We start from the raw sequence: 22,306 nt of genomic DNA on the forward strand, positions 1-22,306 counted from the left end.
AGAGCAGCTTCAATTAATAGGATCACATTGGAACTGCTATTATGTATGAACCGGCTATTCAACAGCAGCAATTATATTATCTCCCTGTGGATCCCCCGTTGGATTTTTGTTCCAAGGTTGAGTCATTTCCCTCATCGCATCTGCAGAACTGATGTAATATTATAGCAAGTGGGGGGTTATAAGGTGAAAAATGGACCTTCATAACCAACACCCTGCTGAAAGACAGCTGTTGAAGGCATTCTGGGAGTTGTAGTTTAGCTGGCAGACACTCTTTTCCAGCTGTAGGGTCACAGGTTGGATATCCTCTTCCTTTCTGACTTCTCGCCACACCTATCCTTTTGCTTGGGCACATACAGACACTGGCTGTGGAAACGAATTACAAAGCAAAGCCCTTAGGGACTCCGACAGCAGTAAGTGTTTAGAAACATTGGCTTCCTGGTGACACTCTGCCTTTGATAAAAACCCGTTTCCACAAATTGAATTAAGAGGATCTCTCTAATGTAATTTACGGAGGCCGCCAGTCCATTAATCCCACTGTCCTGGGAACAATTCGTTCACACCTCCAACTGGACAACTGCTACTATGGAACACACAAATCCATTCGGGTGGAAAGACTGACTCCATTGACTAAGAATAATTTAGCTGCCCCCTAGGAATGGAAATAAATTCTAAGCACAACCCTTTTATGTTAACAAAACCAAGGTAAAAGGGTAAATAAGGAAAAGCAGTTACTTTTAGAATGTAGCTATAGAGCAGGGATCCCCAAGCTTTCTTACTTGTGAGCCACAGTCCAATGTAAAAAGACTTGGAGAGCAACACAAGCACCATAAAAGTTCATGGAGGAGCCAAATAAGGGCTGTGATTGGCTATTAGGCAGCCTCTATGCACCCTATCAGCTTACAGGGGCTTTATTTGGTAGGAAATCTTGTTTTTATTCAACCAAAACTTGCCCCCAAGTCAGGAATTCAAAAATAACTCCCTGGTTTGGGGGCACTGAGAGCAACATCCAAAGGGTTGGTGAGCAACATGTTGCCCCCGAGCCACTGGTTGGGGATCACTGCTATAGAGGTAGCAGACCCTGTGGTTGCAGGGGGCCCAGAAGGGCCCTAAATAAATGTGCAATTTCAATAAATCTTGGTAAAACTAATGTTTACTAATGTTTTGGGGGCCCTAAATTGAATTTGCTGTGGGGCCCAGTAAAATCTAGTTGTGCCACTGGTTACTTTCACACAAAACTGCACTTATATTGATTGCAACTAGGTCATAGCTACGGATAGCCCGCCCATGCATAATTCTCTAACGCTTAAGATAATTGTATCCAAAACTAGTAATTAGGGATAAAATGAATGCCTAAAATGAAACCCTAACACTCATTATACACATGCACAACAGTCTTTTCTTTCCCTTGCCTTTTTGTTGTTGTATCTCCACGCGAAAGCAATGATTAATTGTACTTTTTTTCCTGTGCAAAGTTCTCCAGTATAGTTCAGGAAGGAATGTTGGCAAAATCCCTGTTTAATTAGCGTATGTAGTTACATACTTTCAGTTTTATATAAGGACACAATGTGGTGTTTATGTACATGTTAAGTACACAGTTTGGTTCATGAGTAACTCCAATTTCATCTGGTTCAGTTCTTAGCTTATAATACACACTAGCCATCAGTGGCATAACTAGAAGTTAATTGGCACCATAGTAAAATCATTTTAGGCCCACTATAAAATAGTAATTGTAGATAAGATATAAAAAGATAAAATAACTTCTTATGAGACACTGTCCCACTGGGCCCCCAGTACCACCTGTGAACTTTAGGGCTCTGGCACACGGGGAGATTAGTCGCCCACGACAAATCTCCCTATTCACGGGTGACTAATCTTCCTGAATTGCCATCCCACCGGCGAAAATGTAAGTCGCCGGTGGGATGGCACACGCTGCAAGTTGCCTCAGGAGGCATTTTCGGCGATTTGCCGAAATCGCACCGCCGCGTGTGCCATCCCACCGGCGACTTACATTTTCGCCGGTGGGATGGCAACTGATGGCAACTCGGGGAGATTAGTCGCTCGCGAACAGGGAGATTTGTCGCGGCCGACTAATCTCCCCGTGTGCCAGAGCCCTTAAGGGTGAAGACACACGGAGCTACTAGTAGCAGCTACTTTTCATGGCTACTAAAATAGACAATGCTGATCATTTACTGATAATTGTCTCTATGTGTGTTTTAGAAGAGGTAATACTCAGTATTGTCTATGGCAGGGTATTTTCTGGCATTCAGTAGCCATGACAAGTAGCTGCTACTAAGTAGCTCTGTGTGTCTTCACCCTATCAGTTGCAGTGCCTGCTTCCTCTATGTCCCTGCCATAAACAACCTGCTAATATGTCATTATATTTTGTGTTTACTGATGCGATATATACATGACTGTAAAAATGATGAGGATATAAATCATCCTTTGACCTTTTTCTTTACATGGTCACAGAATTAAGCAAATTCTAATGTAATTAGTGGTTAAAATAGATTCACCATCCAGATTAGTCACGTTGGAATTCCATGCCCCGTATAACTGAGCTATATCACCTCCTCAGTGACTAATATCCTTAGGGCAATGGCAATGCCTTTCCACCAGCAATAAAGTGAATCGCCGGTGGGAAGGCATACACGTTGCTTTTCTGAAGTCACGCAAAGTTTTCTTTTGGCAGGCAACTTTACACGACTTTGGAAAGCAACGTGTATGATTCACTTTATTGCTGGGGGAAAGGCATCTTAGGGGGATTAGTCGCCCGCAATAGCAGTGATTTAACTGTGGGCGACTTATCTTTCTGTGGGCCATCAACTTTATAATACGCAAGAACCATAAAATGTAAATTCTATCATTATAAATGTGTTTAGTAATACCATCAGTTATAATTGGTGCTTGGTGATGTAATTTCTGTCACATGACTCACTGGAGCTTGTGTATAATAATAAATAAAATACCCTCTGTTGTAAAATATGAGGATATCAGAGGTCACCGTGGTGTTCCATGTCCTGTATAAAAGCACTCGGCCTACAATATCCTTATATTTTAGAACAGGGGGTACATTATTCACTATATAATTTACAGTACAGGTATGGGACCTGTTATCCAGAATGCTTGGGACCTGGGGTTTGCCGGATAAAGGATCTTTCCATTATTTGGATCTCCATAACTTAAGTCTGCTAAAAATCATTTAAATATTGAATATCCCAATAGGCTTGTTTTGCCTCAAATAAGGATTAATTATATCTTAGTTGGGATCAAGTACAGGTACTGTTTTATTATTACAGAGAAAAGGGAATCATTTAACCATTAAATAAACCCAATAGGGCTGTTCTGCCCCCAATAAGGGGTAATTATATCTTAGTTGGGATCAAGTACAGGTACTGTTTTATTATTACAGAGAAAAGGGAATCATTTAACCATTAAATAAACCAAATAGGGCTGTTCTGCCCCCAATAAGGGGTAATTATATCTTAGTTGGGATCAAGTACAGGTACTGTTTTATTATTACAGAGAAAAGGGAATAATTTAACCATTAAATAAACCCAATAGGGCTGTTCTGCCCCCAATAAGGGGTAATTATATCTTAGTTGGGATCAAGTACAGGTACTGTTTTATTATTACAGAGAAAAGGGAATCATTTAACCATTAAATAAACCCAATAGGGCTGTTCTGCCCCCAATAAGGGGTAATTATATCTTAGTTGGGATCAAGTACAGGTACTGTTTTATTATTACAGAGAAAAAGGAAATCATTTTTAAAAATTAGAATTATTTGATTAAAATGGAGTCTATGGGAGATGGCCTTTCCTTAATTCGGAACTTTCTGGATAACGGGTTTCCGGATAAGGAATCCCATACCTGTAATGTATAACAGTCTTGAAAGAATTGCTTGTGATTTACAGTAAAGGGGGTACATACTCCTGGGTACTACTCACACCCTCCCTGACCTGTTCAGCTTGAATCCTTGTGCCTTTATGGCCACAGAACTCCATATCAATTACAGCAGAAGCTTTTTCGTTATATATTGCCCCTGTCTTTCATATTTGTTTTTTTTTATTAATTCCAGTTTGAGAATGATATAATGACACATTTTTATTTGCAATAATATGGTGGAAAGACAATGCCGTGGCAGAAGAGGTATCCGTTGCCTTGTGGATTAATACGTTTGGGTACAAAGGCACCCCTACAGTACCAGGGGACAGACGATGCTTCTGGCATCAGACCTTAAACCTCATACGTGCGAAGAGAGTTTGTTTTCCTCTCTATAAATAGAGTCCGCATTTTCTCGTCTATAGCTTCGTTTCCTGAAAGTGAACTATAATAAAACTTGTAATTAAATTCTGACAATAACGGGAAGTGCTGTCCTGAGGAGCAGGCGGTAGGAAAACTGGCAAAAGTTGTTTTGGGGAGGAAAAAGGAATGAGAGAGGGCACAGGAGGCCAGCGGAGCGCGCCAAGTTACCTACATGTAACGCATGGAAAGGCCTCCCTTGGTTTATATGTAATGTTTACTTTACAATCAACCATTGTGTAGCATTGATATAAGAAATCATATTTCTTTCTATTGTTGCTTTGGCTCTCTGTCCCAAGGCATAAATCAGTATTACCTGAAGTTCCACTGGGAACACAAGAATTACAGGGAGTTGTTTATGTAACAAATAAGTAACCATGCAACATTAGCGAGGCAACATGTTTACATGCACAGGATATCAATGACTGGCGTGTCAGTCTTAATTATTCATGTGCTCCGGGTGATTTCCAAAGTTACCTTAATTGCAAGTGCAATCTGTATACCTCTGGTTGTAACTCCTGAAACAATGTAAGAACAGAGAGCTGGCGGAGAATAAACTTCTGCTACATTGTTTCAAGTGTCAGAACCAGAAAACAAAATAAAAACCTTTTTTTTTTCAGTAGTAATTAGATTTACAAACAACTTTAAAACCCAGTTACATTGTTTTTATTGGAACGTTAATTTGAATGGCATCTTCTTTCATTGTGCAAAAACTGTGGATAAATGGGTTGGTCCCCCAGGGAACAATGTCTCCGTAAAACCTATTATTAACATTGTGCCATACATTTTCCATAAAAGTGCAGAGCAGGGGAGGAGTGAAATGGAAACAATGGAAACAAATAAATACTTCTGGGTATGGAAAAAATTGCTGTGTTTGTAGGAGCTTAAACACTTTGTGGCTGAAGTAGAAGTGTCCGTGGCTAGTTTTCCAAGAAATTGCGGCAACTAATCGCCATATCTGTATTCACCCTTGGCACAAATACAGGAGAAAAGAACAGAGCAAGAATTGTGCCCAACATTGCCAGTTCAAACTGAGGTTACTGGTCTTAATCTTGAGATTATATCACATGCACTTTAATCACAGCTAATTCTCAACTGCAATGAAAAGTGTAATTAAGATGGATTTCCGCCGTGAAATTAGTGCTATTATTTGATAGGGGGTGCAAGGCAGCGGGTCCGATAACGATAAGCGTTAGAGATATTAAGATATTAAATGTACAATGAACACTATTAAAATCATGGTGTGTATTACTAATTATTAACTGGTATCAGTTGTCACCTTCCTTCTGTTTTTCTCCCCTTCTCCATTATAAAGCAGGCCTGATTTGAACAGTCAGTTTGGGTCATTTTAAGGTGGCCATACATGCTAAGATCCGCTCGCTTGGCAAGGTCACCAAGCGAGCGGATCTTCTCGCAATATCCCCATCTACGGGTGGGCGATATTGGGCTAATTTGGTCGTTTGGCCCTGGGGCCAAACAATCGAATTAGAACGAAGGCGTCCATCGGTTCGGGGACCTCATCAGCGTGCCGTTGCGGTCCCAGATCCGACTAATTTTGAAACCTGCAAGATCGAGATCTGTCCGATTTCAGGCCAGATATCGGTCGGGCAGGCCCGTCGGTAGTGCCCATACACGGGCAGATAAGCTGCTGAATTGGTCTAAGGGACCAATATTGCCAGCTAGTATCGGCCCGTGTATGGGGACCTTAGTCATATTTCCTGCCGTCTGGGGGTTTATATCAGCTTGGGGTTCGGTTGGACTTGTTAGAGGTGATCTGTCCAAACCCAAAATGTCCCCTTGTCAGCGGGTGGTATATTGGCAGACGAAGATAGGAAGAAGATGTAGCTTCTGTTCTTACATGGGGTCTATCAGTGAATCCTACACGGCACATTGCTGGGCTTGGGAAATGCTAGATTTTGGAACACGTGTGCACAAGCGCATTAGTCCATGCATGCCCAGGCATGTTCCCACATGCGTATTTATACACTAAAGCAGGGACATATCTGCCAACACTGCACTAGGCTTCATTTGAGTTTAAATGAGAGATCATCTTCTTTTGTTGTTCTTTAGCAAATACCAAGGGCAGAGAATCATAACCCATTTCCCTTCAGCATGTGTTCAACTTAGAGTAATGCTCCATCTTCATCCTTTGCAGTTCTTTCCTCTTTAATCCTCCCTTGTCTGTCTCTCCTCTTCCCTCTCCCCCCTTCCATCACTCATGGAACAAAAAAATGCCCTGTAACAAAAGCCTGATTGTTGCCCTTAAACCCTAAGCTATTTATCAAGCTTCTATTTCCTGTTGTCCACAGTGGGGCAGGACCCACCCAGATTAGCCCCTGCCAGGCGATTGTGTGCACTGAATTTGGAACAGCACAAGAATCCCATTGTTGTCATAATCTGACAGCGGATATGTGGGGGTCTGAGAGTGAAGGACTGCTGCACATTAGCTCTGCCAATAAAACACCCCGACACCCGCTTGAGGTTTATAGGGCAGCACATTAAATACAGATTCCAGCCATTTGTGTGTGCATGAGTGCAGCTGTACAACAGTAAAAAGAGTGTGTGTGTAAAGGAAACATCTATCTATCTATGTGTCTGTCTATTATCTATCTATCTATCTATCTATCTATCTATATGTCTGTTTATCTATCTATCTATCTATCTATCATCTGTGTCTGTCAATCATCTATCTATCTATCTATCATCTATCTATGTATCTATCTATCTATATGTCTGTTTATCATCTATCTATCTCCTATCTATCTATCTATCTATATGTATGTTTATCATCTATCTATCTATCTATCTATCTATCTATCTATCTATCTATCTCCTATCATCTATCTATCTATCTATCTATCTATCATCTGTGTCTGTCAATCATCTATCTATCTATAACTATCTTTCTATCTATCTATCTAAATGAAGATCATGTCCTACCTACTTATATTACAAGTACATTATAAGTACAATTAAGTCTTCCTTCTTTGTATATTTGAATTTGTACATATAGGCAGGATATACTATATTGTTTCCTTTAAAATACGCCTTCTTTGTATATTTGTATTTTTAAATGTGGATTGAAGCTGGGGCTGCCATACTGTTTCCTTTAGACAATACAGTAGGGGGTTTATTGTGTGTGTGTATATATATATGACTGGGCATTCCTATATTACATGTTTCTGACAAGGTAGGGTTTCTTTAGCTTTTTCTAGGGATGCACTGAATCCATTTTGCTATGGATTGTTTTCAACTATATATATATTTATTGTGAATGCTTATGGTTTATATTCTCTATTAAAGTGTGCGAATGAATGTCTCTAGTTGATATGTTTATAAGTCTCACGTGTCACATTTTCTTTGACAGAGACGCCTCGCAACGGTGGCAGCCAGCCCCCGGGACCAAAGCAGCCATGTTGGTAAAGGTGAATAGCCTGAGACAAGGCCCCACATCCATACCCAGCGCAACCAATCACAGCAGCAGCCCAAAACACTTAGTCAACAAATCATCAACATATGCACAGCCTCAGTCCTCTTTTGTGCAGTCCAAAACTAATGCAGATACACAGCAATCAATGCAGATCAAGAAGACAGACAACGGAGGGTTTTGCCTTGTTATGACCAATGGAGCCAATAGCCAAACACCACAAAGGACTCCTACGGGGACAATTCAGCCGCTGTCTCCCCGATATGGCTCTCCTCCTCCTATATATGATGAACCATCTATTGACTCACCCATTTATGATGAGCCACCAGTGGAAATGGATTTTGAAAGCATGACTGTGCATTCAGTTTCTCCATCACTTTCCCCTACTAACAGCCTTCAAAACCAAGCTCAGGTCACAAAACTTCTTCCTTACCCCGGCGCTCATCATAAACATAAAAGAAACTCATCTGCTACCGAGTACAGCCCAGCAGGCCGGGAGTACATTAAACACATGGTGAATGTAGACCAGTCTCCTAAGCAAACTGTATCCCCAACTGGATCTCTTGATGTTCCTCCAAAGCCTGGACATTTGGCTGTAAAAGACAGTTTTAAACATTCGTGGAAGATTTTGGAGGCTAATGTTCTCAAGAACATGGAAGCTCACCATAATCGCCAGAACAGCCTTCCTCAGGAATACCCAACAGTGGTAAGCCAACAGGATTCTGGCTACTCCACGGGTCCTTCTCCAAGTGTAAGAAAGAGGAAAGGAAGGAGGCAAGGGAATGGACAGATAAGGCCAGGCTCGTTGGGAAGCAGCAGCGAGCTCAATGCTTTGAATGATAAACTTATAGCAGAAATGAGGACAGTGGTGGGCAGGAACACATCTGGTCGGGGTAGCAAGACCAGCTTGGACACTGAAATGCTGGAGCATAGTTTCCCAGCAGACGGAAATAAAGTGCGGTTTCAGACGGATGCCTTGAAAAAAGGCAGCGTGAGGGGGTCCAGGGATGACATGTCGGCCAGCAACAAATCGTTGTACAGAACTGGGCCAGAGAATCGAGAAAATATCCAAGTGGACATGGCTGTGCAGCAGGAAGTTGTGCGGCAAAAAAGGACTTATGAGAAGATAGTCACCAGCCAGATCAGTTTACTATCCTCGGAATCTGCAAGAACCATGTCCCAGGTATATATTTTTGTATCTGATATCTCTCCAGGCCTTGGGGTGGCCTGAACCTCTATAACCCCCCCCCCCCCCAATGTTTTCTGGTAACTCTGACCCTCCCAAAGGCTTTGTAGTTTGCATGATTTTATTTTAATACATTTTAACCCACAAGCCTGGTGCAGCAGATGATTTACTCATTACACAGAAGTGGTTGGACAAAAGTCAACCCTGTAAAATTAGTCTGGAAAACTAAAATGTTTGTTATTTTGAGGTTGTATTCTAGGATGATAGTGAGGTCATGTTTTACTTTTTCCGAATGTTTACGCTTCCGTCTTTCATTGTGAGTGGAAATTCTCTGTCGTGGCGCACTAAGCCGTGTTCCATTGTGCCATAAGTTGACTTGGATTTTAAACAGTACAGTAGGTACAAGCTATGTACTGTATATAAGGCATTTTTAGAAATCTGTACCCTGGAAATAGGTACAAAATGTTTAACTTAACCAAACCTACGTTGTTTTATTTCTGTAGCCGTCCTTTCCCACCTTTAACCGCTGTACCACACCTTTCGTGTTGACCGCAACGGAATTTGTTTAAGGTTAGAAAATATCCAGTGGTGACCACAATCCCAGCAATTATAGGTTTGCCTAGAAAGCCAGCCTTTTAACTTGCATCAGATTTAGATCTCCCTAAATTGTTCATAACCAAAACTGCCCAAAAGATGAACTTTAACAAATCTCTCTGCACTCTGACTTACTTTGTACCCAAGCAGGCACTTAATTCCATGCAGTTACATGCAAGGCAATTTCTTGTGTGCATTTTTGCCCTGTATATTGTATTTATATGTATGTGTGGCTACACACTGTGTACACAGATCATTACTTTTTAGTATATCTGTAGTTCTGATGGGAACTTTTTTCATTTGATATTCTTTCTGTGCTTTCTTTATAAGGCATACTTCCCCGCATATGACAGCTTGGACACTTGTGACTGATGTCCTTAATATACCCAGTCCTGATCCCCCTGATAAGGAACTATTGTACATAAAACATACCAATACGCATTAAACACTTTTAGTTCGTTTTAAAGTTACATCTAAATGTAATTGCAATCGCAAGATGCATCTGTCTGTCTCCTTTTGTGCTCTTCATTAATGCCTGGTTCTACTTCAGGTCTGTTATTGCTTCAGAGAATAAAAACACCCAGAAAGATACTGATTTCAGTAGCAATTACATTTACAAACATGGCTGTTCTGTCTGATTAAAAGCAAGCACTTTTTGGCAGGGCCCTCTAACTCTTGCATTGGTTATGTATGTTGTTTTACTATACACCCATTGATTGTACAACACAGCAGAATATGTAGGTGTTTTATAAATACATGTAGGCGTTTTATAAATAATAAGCCCAAACATAAGTCTACTTAGTGATTAAACCAATCTACTGTCTAGTAAAGTTACCCAAACATTATTCCTCCGCAGACAACCTCTCTTAAGGCGAAGACACACAGGGCGATTAGTCACAGCAACTTTTTAAAAAAAGTCACGGTGACTAATTGTTGCACCGCAAATCGGCACGCAGTCATGGCAACTCATTGCCCCATGTGTCTTTCACCCTTACTAGACTCCAGGTGTCTTCCCTCTGTTGTTGTACCTCTGGCAAATATGGCATAACCCCAATTGATACCCCATATTACTAAAGCTGGCAATACACTAAAAGATCTGCTTTTTGGTGACCTTGCCAGGCGTGTGGATCTTTCCCTGATATTTCATGCTGATCTGATTGTTTGGACCACAATGATGGAAGATGCAGGCCATTACGGCGAGGTACATGTAAGTGAACTATAGCAGCCCTTGCCCCAAAGGGACTTAAAACGTGCCCAGTCAATATCTAGTCAATTTTTGCCTTGCCAGAAGGCCCTATACATGGGAAGATAAGCTGCTGGCTTGATCTGTAGGGGTCAAATTAGCAGCTTAAATCTGCCCCTGTATGGTAACTTTAGGTTTTATTAGAAGTCAAAGGCTACTGTTATTGTACCCTTGGCTAATACAGTATAATCCCACTACCAGACCCTCTGGATAAAATTAAGCATCTAGAGTACTAACTCCAGATTGTCTGATACGTCCTACCCTTCAGTTACACCTAAAGAAAATGAACACATTTGTAGATTGATAATTATTATGCTAAAATATATGAATGTCTCCTGCTTGATGTGTGGTCACTTCCCAGGTCTCTGCATTCAAATGGTAATAAAAAAACAAACGGCTGTTTAGCTGGAGGCATCTGTGGGGTTTTATTTAGCCATGACCCTGTTTGTAGCCATCTGAGTACAAGTGGCAAGCCATTGTGATGAAGACTTGTCAGGTTACACTTTGTTTACTGTTTGAGGACCTATTGGTAGTCATGTGGCTTGTAACTACTTCCTGCTGATCATACAGTGGAGGAAATAATTATTTGACCCCTCACTGATTTTGTAAGTTTGTCCAATGACAAAGAAATGAAAAGTCTCAGAACAGTATCGTTTCAATGGTAGGTTTATTTTAACAGTGGCAGATAGCACATCAAAAGGAAAATCGAAAAAATAACTTTAAATAAAAGATAGCAACTGATTTGCATTTCATTGAGTGAAATAAGTTTTTGAACCCCTACCAACCATTAAGAGTTCTGGCTCCCACAGAGTGGTTAGACACTTCTACTCAATTAGTCAACCTCATTAAGGACACCTGTCTTATCTAGTCACCTGTATAAAAGACACCTGTCCACAGAATCAATCAATCAAGCAGACTCCAAACTCTCCAACATGGGAAAGACCAAAGAGCTGTCCAAGGATGTCAGAGACAAAATTGTAGACCTGCACAAGGCTGGAATGGGCTACAAAACCATTAGCAAGAAGCTGGGAGAGAAGGTGACAACTGTTGGTGCGATTGTTCAAAAATGGAAGGAGCACAAAATGACCATCAATCGACCTCGCTCTGGGGCTCCACGCAAGATCTCACCTCGTGGGGTGTCAATGATTCTGAGAAAGGTGAAAAAGCATCCTAGAACTACACGGGAGGAGTTAGTTAATGACCTCAAATTAGCAGGGACCACAGTCACCAAGAAAACCATTGGAAACACATTACACCGCAATGGATTAAAATCCTGCAGGGCTCGCAAGGTCCCCCTGCTCAAGAAGGCACATGTGCAGGCCCGTCTGAAGTGTGCCAATGAACACCTGAATGATTCTGTGAGTGACTGGGAGAAGGTGCTGTGGTCTGATGAGACCAAAATAGAGCTCTTTGGCATTAACTCAACTCGCTGTGTTTGGAGGAAGAAAAATGCTGCCTATGAACCCTAAAACACCGTCCCCACCGTCAAGCATGGGGGTGGAAACATTTTGCTTTGGGGGTGTTTTTCTGCTAAGGGCACAGGACAACTTATTCGCATTAACGGGAAAATGGACGGAGCCATGTATCGTGAAATCCTGAACGACAACCTCCTTCCCTCTGCCAGGAAACTGAAAATGGGTCGTGGATGGGTGTTCCAGCACGACAATGACCCAAAACATACAGCAAAGGCAACAAAGGAGTGGCTCAAGAAGAAGCACATTAAGGTCATGGAGTGGCCTAGTCAGTCTCCGGACCTTAATCCAATAGGAAACCTATGGAGGGAGCTCAAGCTCAGAGTTGCACAGAGACAGCCTCGAAACCTTAGGGATTTAGAGATGATCTGCAAAGAGGAGTGGGACCAACATTCCTCCTAAAATGTGCGCAAACTTGCTCATCAATTACAAGAAACGTTTGACCTCTGTGCTTGCAAACAAGGGTTTTTCCACTAAGTATTAAGTCTTTTTTTGTTAGAGGGTTCAAAAACTTATTTCACTCAATGAAATGCAAATCAGTTGCTATCTTTTATTTAAAGTTATTTTTTCGATTTTCCTTTTGATGTGCTATCTGCCACTGTTAAAATAAACCTACCATTGAAATGATACTGTTCTGAGACTTTTCATTTCTTTGTCATTGGACAAACTTACAAAATCAGTGAGGGGTCAAATAATTATTTCCTCCACTGTATGAAGCACAGATTCTGCCCAGTAATCATTAGATTTAGGGAAGACTGGTAGGTTCGTGTCTATGTTTAATCAACCCAAATAGTCCCATTTTGTACATTCCACATGAGATTCTGACTCATAAATCCAGGCTTGGGGCCACCTCTCATATTAAAGCTACAGTAAGTCCTTCGCTAGTCCTGCACTAGTTTCTAGACACGCACACAGCATTTATTTAAATGGATTTCTATTTAGCCAAACAGGATGTGGATTCAATGTATTTGCAGTTTAAATGCAAGGGGGCAATTCTTATCCAGACAGGCATATCATATATTCCTATTGCTATCCCTACTGATAGTTTGTGGATCAGGCATGTGAAAAGGTTTGCTAATTTATCCATATACAGTTGCTAATCTATACAGAGACATACTGTGTGACAGCCCAGACACTGGCACAGTCTGCAGCTTGCCTGTTAATGAACACCTAGTAGGGTAAGGATTTAATTATATTATGTACTACCCTGTCTGTGCTTAGCCTTCATATACAGAATGTTATTTTGCCAGTCTGTTTCACTGGATATGTCAGTTACTTCTATTGTTGCCACTGTAGATGTTCCAACTTGCTATGAGCCAATTATAAATCCTGTTATATAAGACACCTGGCCCTATCTTGTAATAGAAATAATTATTGGGTGTGGTAGAACCTCGAAGCCTAAATATGCAACCTCATTATTTGGACCACACAAATGAAAATGGCTTTGCTCGTTGTTGATGATCACTGTGCATAATTTGTTTTAAAAGTATCTAATTCAGACCAGTCTGCAGTTCCCAAAGATGATGTTGGACTTCTCAGCCTTTATCTTTACAGATAAATATTATTTACTGAGAGGAGAATTGTCTAGGGTCATTTCTTTAATGATGTAAAGAAATAGCCAGTCTGTGCCTACAAAGCTGCCGGAGTGATAGAAAAATGACATTTGGTGCTTAATGCTGTATGAGCTGGGAAAAGAGAGGGGTCACAGTGGGTGCCTAAAGGCTTTAACAGTGATTCTCTAGAAATGTGGTTTTCAGATTTAGATTTACTTGGATCCTTATTTGCCCTTTGTTTCAGATTATAAAGTATATATAGAGAGTGCTGAATAATTAAACGCAATCTGTTCCACCACTGGTATCCAAGCAGCCTGTTGCAGTGGCTATTTCTGGATTTGTGCAATATGCACCTCGGCCTTAATATTGTCATGTCCCACTCTCTGATTTCTTTGCTTTAGGTGCTCTTATTTTGCCAGGATACCGCCAGTGGTCCGTGCACTGTGGGCTTTGTGCAGATTATGATATTGTATGGGGTCTATGCTGATGCTGTCCTTGATCCGATGGGACAACCAAACCTGCCCGATTGAGATCTGGCCAATTTTAGGCTAGATATCAGTCAGGTAGGCCCGTCGGGGGTGCCCATCCATGGGCCGTGTAAAATAGTTCTGAAGGACCCAAATCGGCAGCTGAATTCTGCCTGCGTGGCAACTTTAAGCCTAAAGATTGCTCGCTATGAGTTACTGCTTTTTGTGTTTTTATCTGTTTACAAAATCTATATTAGATATTTATTTATGAAATTATGATCCTTCTGGTTGAGGTGCTATGTATATGTCTACTCAACTTTCTTTTTTTTCTGCTTACAGAGTGGAACATTGGAGGCAAACCCCACAAGTGACGGGCGTGGACAGCAAGGATTTGCACCTGGATACCAGTTTCCTTATACAACCTTGAGGAAACCCCTTTCCCAAACCAGCATGGTGGACTGGGCCACTAAAAACCTTAACATGCACACGCAGGGCATCTTCCGCAGGAGAATCTCCATCTCCAACATGCTCTCCTGGAATGGAGGCTCCATCAAGAAACCCATGTTGATCACCAGCAACAGGGTAATCAAGAAGGAAGCCTGTGAAATGTTCAAGCTAGTCCAGGTCTACATGGGAGACCGCCAGGCACGGACAGACAGGAACCAGGTGGCACTGGTGCTAGTGACTAAATGTTGGAGTATGCAGGGTTTAAGGGATGAACTGTACATGCAGTTAGTAAGACAGACCACCAATAACATGACCTACAGGAGCTTGGCCTATGGATGGGAGCTCATGGCTATCAGTCTGGGATTCTTCTCACCTTCGCCTAAATTTCAGTCTTATTTGGAAGGTTATATCTACAAACACCTGGAAGAAGCCAATGATCTGAACAGTAAGTGTTCTGCGCATTATCCTTATCTGTGGCGTCTCATTCTGTTAATACAGTCTTGTTTATTAACGGCGGAGTGTCTGTTTATAAATAGTACTCATATACTACTAGGGCGTAGCACCATATTTATTAATTGTGGGTTCATGCTTTGTGCAGTCTTGACTGTGCATTTATAGTCTGGTAGGTCATAAATATGGTCTCTGGCTGTGGATATATAATCCTGTGGGGCGTCCTTTTAGTTTTTTAGGGTGAAGACACACAGGGCTACTAGTAGCAGCTACTTCTTGTAGCTACTAAAATAGATAATCATTTACTGATCATTTACTGATAATTGTCTCTATGTGTGTTTTAGCAGAGGCAATCCTCTGGCGGTTAATAGCCATGAAAAAGTAGCTGCTACTAAGTAGGTCTGTGTGTCTTCACCTTTAAGTACTGACTAAAGGTGCCCATACACGTGAAGATTCGTTTGCTTGGCGAGGTCGCCAAGCGAGCGAATCTTCACCCGATATCCCCACCTACGGGTGGGCAATATCGGGGAACGTGTAGGCTAATTCCAGGGCCAAACGATCGAATTATAATGACGGGTATAGGCAAAGTCGGTTTGGGGACCGCATCAACGAGCTGATGCGGCCCCTGATCCGACTAGATTTTTTAACCTGCCCAATCGATATCTGGACAATTTCAGGCCAGATATCGGTCGGGTATCGCAGTCGTTTCTGACCCTACACGGGCCGATAAGCTGCCGAACCGGTCCAAGGGACCCATATCGGCAGCTACAACCGGCCCGTGTATGGGGACCTTAAGACTATAAAGTCCTGTGTGTCACTTTAGAGTCAGGGAAATATGGTGTTACTTTAGCCATGTGGGTCACATCTGTGGGTTCTGCCTGTGCAAACACAACCCTGTGGTGGGTATAAACCATATACTTTTACCACCAGGATGAAAGTGTGGTGAATGTTTGTTATCACAGCAATTTATTTATTTTTCCAAACCCCTTTATGGGAAACCTTTTTGCCCCCGTTGACTATTGGGGGTGTCAGTGTACCCAGTACACATCTGTGGCATTATGGTGCAGCCAGACAACCTGTTTGTTTTACAGCCAGGACTCATGTGTGCTACATCTGCAGGATCCACTGTGCGACACAAAGCTGGAAGCAATCAGAAATCAGTATTAAATGCCAAAGAGGGAATTTTTTTCTGGAATAAAAGTACATGACGAACTGCAGCTCTGGGTATACTCGGGCAGCTGCCATACTGTGCTGAGAATAATGTCGTTTTGATGTAGTTTATATACAGAGCTGAAAGAATGTGTTCACTGAGTACCTTCTGTATGAAGTTACAGCTTAGGTCAGTGCATTCAGTTCTCCAGCGCTAGGAATGTCAGGAAAAGGAGTATATTTGGAATGCACGTGTCTGGCAGCCAACCAGCTCACATACACGTCACACGTTCTGCTTCAGTATATGGTGAAAATTCTTTACCAAGTGACAATGCAAACTAAAGGCATGCAGTTATGTGTACAATAACAAATGGGGGCAAACTGGCATCACTTGGGGGCAGAAATGATCAAAAGGTGAGTTTAGAGCTTAGTACATAAAAACTGTTCTATTCATTCCTATGGGATTTTTAGAAGTGTATTTATCAATGGGTGAGAGTTACAGCTCACCATTTCATAAATAGGCTTCTGAAAATCCCATAGGAATGAATAGAAAACAGGTGAGTTTTTATGTACTAAGGAATGGTATGGTAAATAAGTTCTCTTGATTAATGCCGCCTCAGAATCCAGTACGACAGTTTGTATTTAAAGCAAGGAGGGCAGGGAGTGTTAGTAGCTTAAAATAAAGCATTTATTAAGTAAGAGGAAACTATTAAGTGCATTTAGCATCAAATTATATGTCTATGAAATGAAAAAGCCTTGGGTATTCTGTAAATCAGTAGTACTTAGTGATGTCATTATTTCTAATGGTTGCTTAATGTGGTTATATGATTTACTCAATCAGCATGCAGCTTAAAAAACGATGTATATCCTTAAGGATATACAATATTTATATATAAGGAAATTATTTCCATAGCTTGTATAAAACCACACAGTCTGCAGTCTTGTGCTTTAATATGGTCCCAGAATGTCTTACTGATTTCTAATATCCTTATCATTTACAGTAGGGGGTACATTATCCCTTATAATACATGAGTGATACTCAGAGTTCCCTGTATAACTCAGCCTGCAGCCTTGTGCCTTTATATGGGCACAGAACCCCTCAGTGACTTCTAATATCCTTATCATTTACAGTAGGGGGTACATTATCCCTTATAATACATGAGTGATACTCAGAGTTCCCTGTATAACTCAGCCTGCAGCCTTGTGCCTTTATATGGGCACAGAACCCCTCAGTGACTTCTAATATCCTTATCATTTACAGTAGGGGGTACATTATCCCTTATAATACATGAGTGATACTCAGAGTTCCCTGTATAACTCAGCCTGCAGCCTTGTGCCTTTATATGGGCACAGAACCCCTCAGTGACTGCTAATATCCTTATCATTTACAGTAGGGGGTACATTATCCCTTATAATACATGAGTGATACTCAGAGTTCCCTGTATAACTCAGCCTGCAGCCTTGTGCCTTTATATGGGCACAGAACCCCTCAGTGACTGCTAATATCCTTATCATTTACAGTAGGGGGTACATTATCCCTTATAATACATGAGTGATACTCAGAGTTCCCTGTATAACTCAGCCTGCAGCCTTGTGCCTTTATATGGGCACAGAACCCCTCAGTGACTTCTAATATCCTTATCATTTACAGTAGGGGGTACATTATCCCTTATAATACATGAGTGATACTCAGAGTTCCCTGTATAACTCAGCCTGCAGCCTTGTGCCTTTATATGGGGGGCACAGAACCCCTCAGTGACTGCTAATATCCTTATCATTTACAGTAGGGTGTACATTATCCCTTATAATACATGAGTGATACTCAGAGTTCCCTGTATAACTCAGCCTGCAGCCTTGTGCCTTTATATGGGCACAGAACCCCTCAGTGACTGCTAATATCCTTATCATTTACAGTAGGGGGGTACATTACCCCTTATAATACATGAGTGATACTCAGAGTTCCCTGTATAACTCAGCCTGCAGCCTTGTGCCTTTATATGGGCACAGAACCCCTCAGTGACTTCTAATATCCTTAGCATTTACAGTAGGGGGTACATTACACCTTATAATATATTAGTCATACTTTTCTGACCTGTTCAACTCTGCTGAGATTTTATGACACCATTTTGTTTGTATCTGCTTACACCTTCTAATGTGGCTTCTAATGCCTAAGCCTCATAGCCAGCAGCGAGGGACAGACTATATAATCTGCTAAAGAATATACGGTAATAAGGGGCTAGCGTACACTCTTTTAATGTGGGGGCAGACTAAGCCAAAGATTGAAATAGACAAAAATGCTCAGTTGCTAATTATATACTCTATAAATAGACAAGTTCATGTGTAACTGAGACTAAAGCACAAAAATACAGACTGCATCGGTGATTGGAACCTGCAAATATTTAGAAAGGTGTAAAAAAAGAAATTAAGAATGTGTAACCTTTTTTTAATGCAAGTGTGAGCTAAGATACTTCAATATTTTAATGCAATGTAATACTTATTGTCTTGCTAGATATCTGGGAAAAGTTATGTTATTTTGGAGCCAAAATCTAGCTCATTTACCCAGGATTGTCCCCTAAACACACTTAGGGCTCTGGCACACGGGGAGATTAGTCGCCCGCGAGTCGCGGCGCGATTTCGTGAAATTGCGCCGCCGCGTGTGCCATCCCACCGGCGACTTACATTGTCGCCGGTGGGATGGCAGGGGAAGGCAACTCGGGGAGATTAGTCGCCCGCGAACAGGGAGTTTTGTCGCGGGGGCGACTAATCTCCCCATTTGCCAGAGCCCTTAGGGTAAAGACACACTGGGCTACTATAGCAGCTACTTTTTCAAGGCTACTGAATGCCAGAAAAGCCCCTGCCATAGACAATACTGAGAATTGCCTCTGCTAAAACACACGTAGAGACAATTATCAGTAAATGATCAGCATTGTCTTTTTTAGTAGCCACGACAAGTAGCTGCTACTAGTAGCTTCATGTGTCTTCACACTTAGTGCTCTGGCACAAGAGGGAGATTAGTCGCCCGCGACAAATCTCCGTTGTTGCGGGCGACTAATCCCCCCGATATGGGATGGCATACGCGAGCCTCTCGCAGCACCGCGTATGCCACCCCTCCGGCGATTTACATTTTCGCTGGTGGGATGTCATATCGGGGAGATTAGTCGCCCGCAACAAGGGAGACTTGTCATGTCTACTAAAATAGACAATGCTGATCATTTACTGATAACTATCTCTATGTGTGTTTTAGCAGAGGCAATTCTCTGTATTGTCTATGGCAGGGTATTTTCTGGCCTTTAGTAGCCATGAAACAGTAGCTGCTACTAGTAGCTCTCTTTACCCTAAGGGTAAAGACACATGGAGCTATTAGTAGCAGCTATTTTTCATGGCTACGAAACGCCAGAAAATCCCCTGCCATAGACAATACTGAGAATTGCCTCGGTTAGAGACAGTTATCAGTAAATGATCAGCATTGTCTATTTTAGTAGACATGACAAGTAGCTGCTACTAGTAGCTCCGTGTGTCTTCACCCTTAAGGTGACAGAGCTAGAGGGTATTATGAAACACAATGCTTGGCAATGAAAACTCCATACATTTGTATGTTTAGCTCTCTGATACATAATTAAAAAAAAACCCTGGGGTATAGAGTTGGGGGGCCATGCAAACCAACCCTTTATCCACAGACCACGTGTAACTAAGCATTATATTTTTATTTCTAGTAACCCAGAGAATTCATGAAGTTCAGGAATTGAAAACCAAGAAGATCACAAAATCTCGAAAAAAGAGGAAGCAGAACGGAGATGAAGAAGAAGAAGGTTGGTTTCATGTGTTCCTTTCCTTATGTAAGAACAGACTGATTGTACAGATAAGTAGGTTGCGTGGGTTTCCTTTCAGCTTCTCCGGTTTCCTCCCGCTCTCCAAAAACATACAGTAGGTTTAACCGTCCTCTGATAACGCAGACCCTAATGTGTAAATATAATAGTGACCTGGGGCAGGGACTTGTGTGAATGATGAACATAAATATGGCATAAATATGTCAGCATGTCCTGGCACCGCAGTCCCAATGGTGTTAGTCGCCAAAAAGCAGCTGCAAAATGTGCCATAAGGCAGCACAGAATAGCCAGTGAAACTAGGGATGCACCAAACTTAGTTTTTCGGGTTCGGCCCAATTCCCTTATGATGGATTCGGGGGTTCGGCCCAATCCCTTATGATGGATTCGGGGGTTCGGCCAACCCAAAAAACTAGGTTTGGTGCATCCATAGTTTCCTAGGGATTAGGCCAAATACCGCACTGAATCCTAATTAGCATATACTAATTAGGATTTGGAAGGGTTAAGTGTTAAAAAATTTCCACTTCCTTGTTCATGCGGACATTTAACCCTTCCAGCATATGCTAATTCAGATTCGGTTAGGCCAAGACCATGGATTCGGCTGAATCCGAACCCTGCCAAAAAAGGCCGAATCCTGTCCAAATACCAAACCAAATCCTGGATTTGGTGCATTCGTAAGTGAAACAGAGTGTATGTAGCGGCAACAAGCTGCCTTTACCAGCCAGGCTATGGGAAAATTACTCAAAAAATTCAAGCAGGTCATACGTTGTAGCTGTTTATTTGCAGCACTTTTATCCGATAATCACTAAAACTTGATTTAATATTTGAAAAGCAGCTCCGCTGTCCTTTCTGAAGTCTATCCCCCATATGAAATAAAACTCACTAAGTTTGCCCAGGAGCAGTAGTAACCCATAGCAACCAATAAGATGTTTGCTTTTAAACAGGCGACCAGTTAATTATTCCTGCTGATTGGTTGCTGCTCCTGGGCAAAGTTAGTGCCCCAGTACCCCTTAAATCTCTACCTCTGCCTATCTCCTGCTTGCAAATTGGTTAGATGTGCAGTGTTATTATCGTCTCACATGTATGATGCTTTCTTTTTAGGTTTACCCATCAGCACCTACGCCAAGTACTGTTACCGCAAACTGCAAAAGGTGGCAATTACCGGAGGAAAGAAGGTAAAAATTTGAATAAAGCAAAATTTCAGTGGAATTTCCACTTGTTGAAATTGAGATTGTATTTAGAGTTGGTGCGAACACTATTGTTTTATCCTTGAGAAAGGTCCTATTGAGGACCGAAATGTCGGATTCTCTTTAAACAATATGTCTTAAATAAACTGTTGACAAATTTTAAGGGTGTGCCGGCCACGGAATATTTATTGCTATACATTTATATATACATATATATTTTTTTTAAATACATAACGTTTTTGCATTACGTCCCCTTACGTTCCATGCTTTTGATCCTGCTATTAAGTTAAGGATAAACCCAGTCCATTACTTTTGATTCACTTGAATACCAGATCCTCTACCAAAGATTTAGGTGCAGCAATATCTACCCTGATAGAGTAATCAGAAAAAAAAATCACCTTCAATTGTCAAAAGCTTTATATTCACATGCGTCAGGTTTAGTTTCTGCTAAGCAGTAAAGTCTCCTTGGAGGCCCTTAGGATAGTAGCACCAATGAAAACAAAGAGATTAATGCCCATTGCCCCCAACGTCCCAAAAATATTCCCCTATAGCATACGGTAAAACATACTTCAGTACGATACGGATACCAGGATAAATCACAAACACACAAAGGTAGTGGCAGTATTTGTGTAATTTCTTTGTAGAACCAGGCCTCAAACCTGGCCTGTAAGCTCTACGGCAGGGGTGGCCTGGATCCGGATCGACCAGACCGACGCGGAATTGCGGCGTGAATGTGTATGTACGTGACGCAGCTTACATACACATTCACGGAGCACTTCTGCATCCCTGGCTTGATCACGGTCCACCAGAAATCCACAGGGGATCGACTGGTGGACCGCGATCGACGAATTGGCCACCCCTGGTCTACGGCTTAGGGACTCAGACTTTAAAGGCCACATCAAGCTCAAAAGTAATTCTGCCTAATAAAAGAGAACATCATTCTAGGCTACTATCAAATATGAATTCACTAAACAATGTGACAATGTGAGTGCTACTGAAAGGAGCA

At 41.7% G+C, this 22,306-nt stretch overlaps 1 protein-coding gene across 2 annotated transcripts in view; it reads left to right on the forward strand.

Moving 5' to 3' along the window:
- LOC100485974 (rho GTPase-activating protein 39) overlaps positions 1-22,306 on the forward strand; it is a 63,982-nt gene that overhangs the window by 35,550 nt on the left and 6,126 nt on the right. For both annotated transcript variants that reach the window (XM_002932892.5, XM_004918504.4), the window contains 4 exons: positions 7,669-8,911; positions 14,583-15,135; positions 20,003-20,098; positions 21,215-21,288. In XM_002932892.5, the coding sequence (XP_002932938.2) occupies positions 7,669-8,911; positions 14,583-15,135; positions 20,003-20,098; positions 21,215-21,288 (1,966 nt within the window). The remainder of the gene's footprint in view (positions 1-7,668; positions 8,912-14,582; positions 15,136-20,002; positions 20,099-21,214; positions 21,289-22,306) is intronic.

This window comes from Xenopus tropicalis, chromosome 10, assembly GCF_000004195.4.
Source record: "Xenopus tropicalis strain Nigerian chromosome 10, UCB_Xtro_10.0, whole genome shotgun sequence".
Classification (NCBI taxonomy): domain Eukaryota; kingdom Metazoa; phylum Chordata; class Amphibia; order Anura; family Pipidae; genus Xenopus; species Xenopus tropicalis.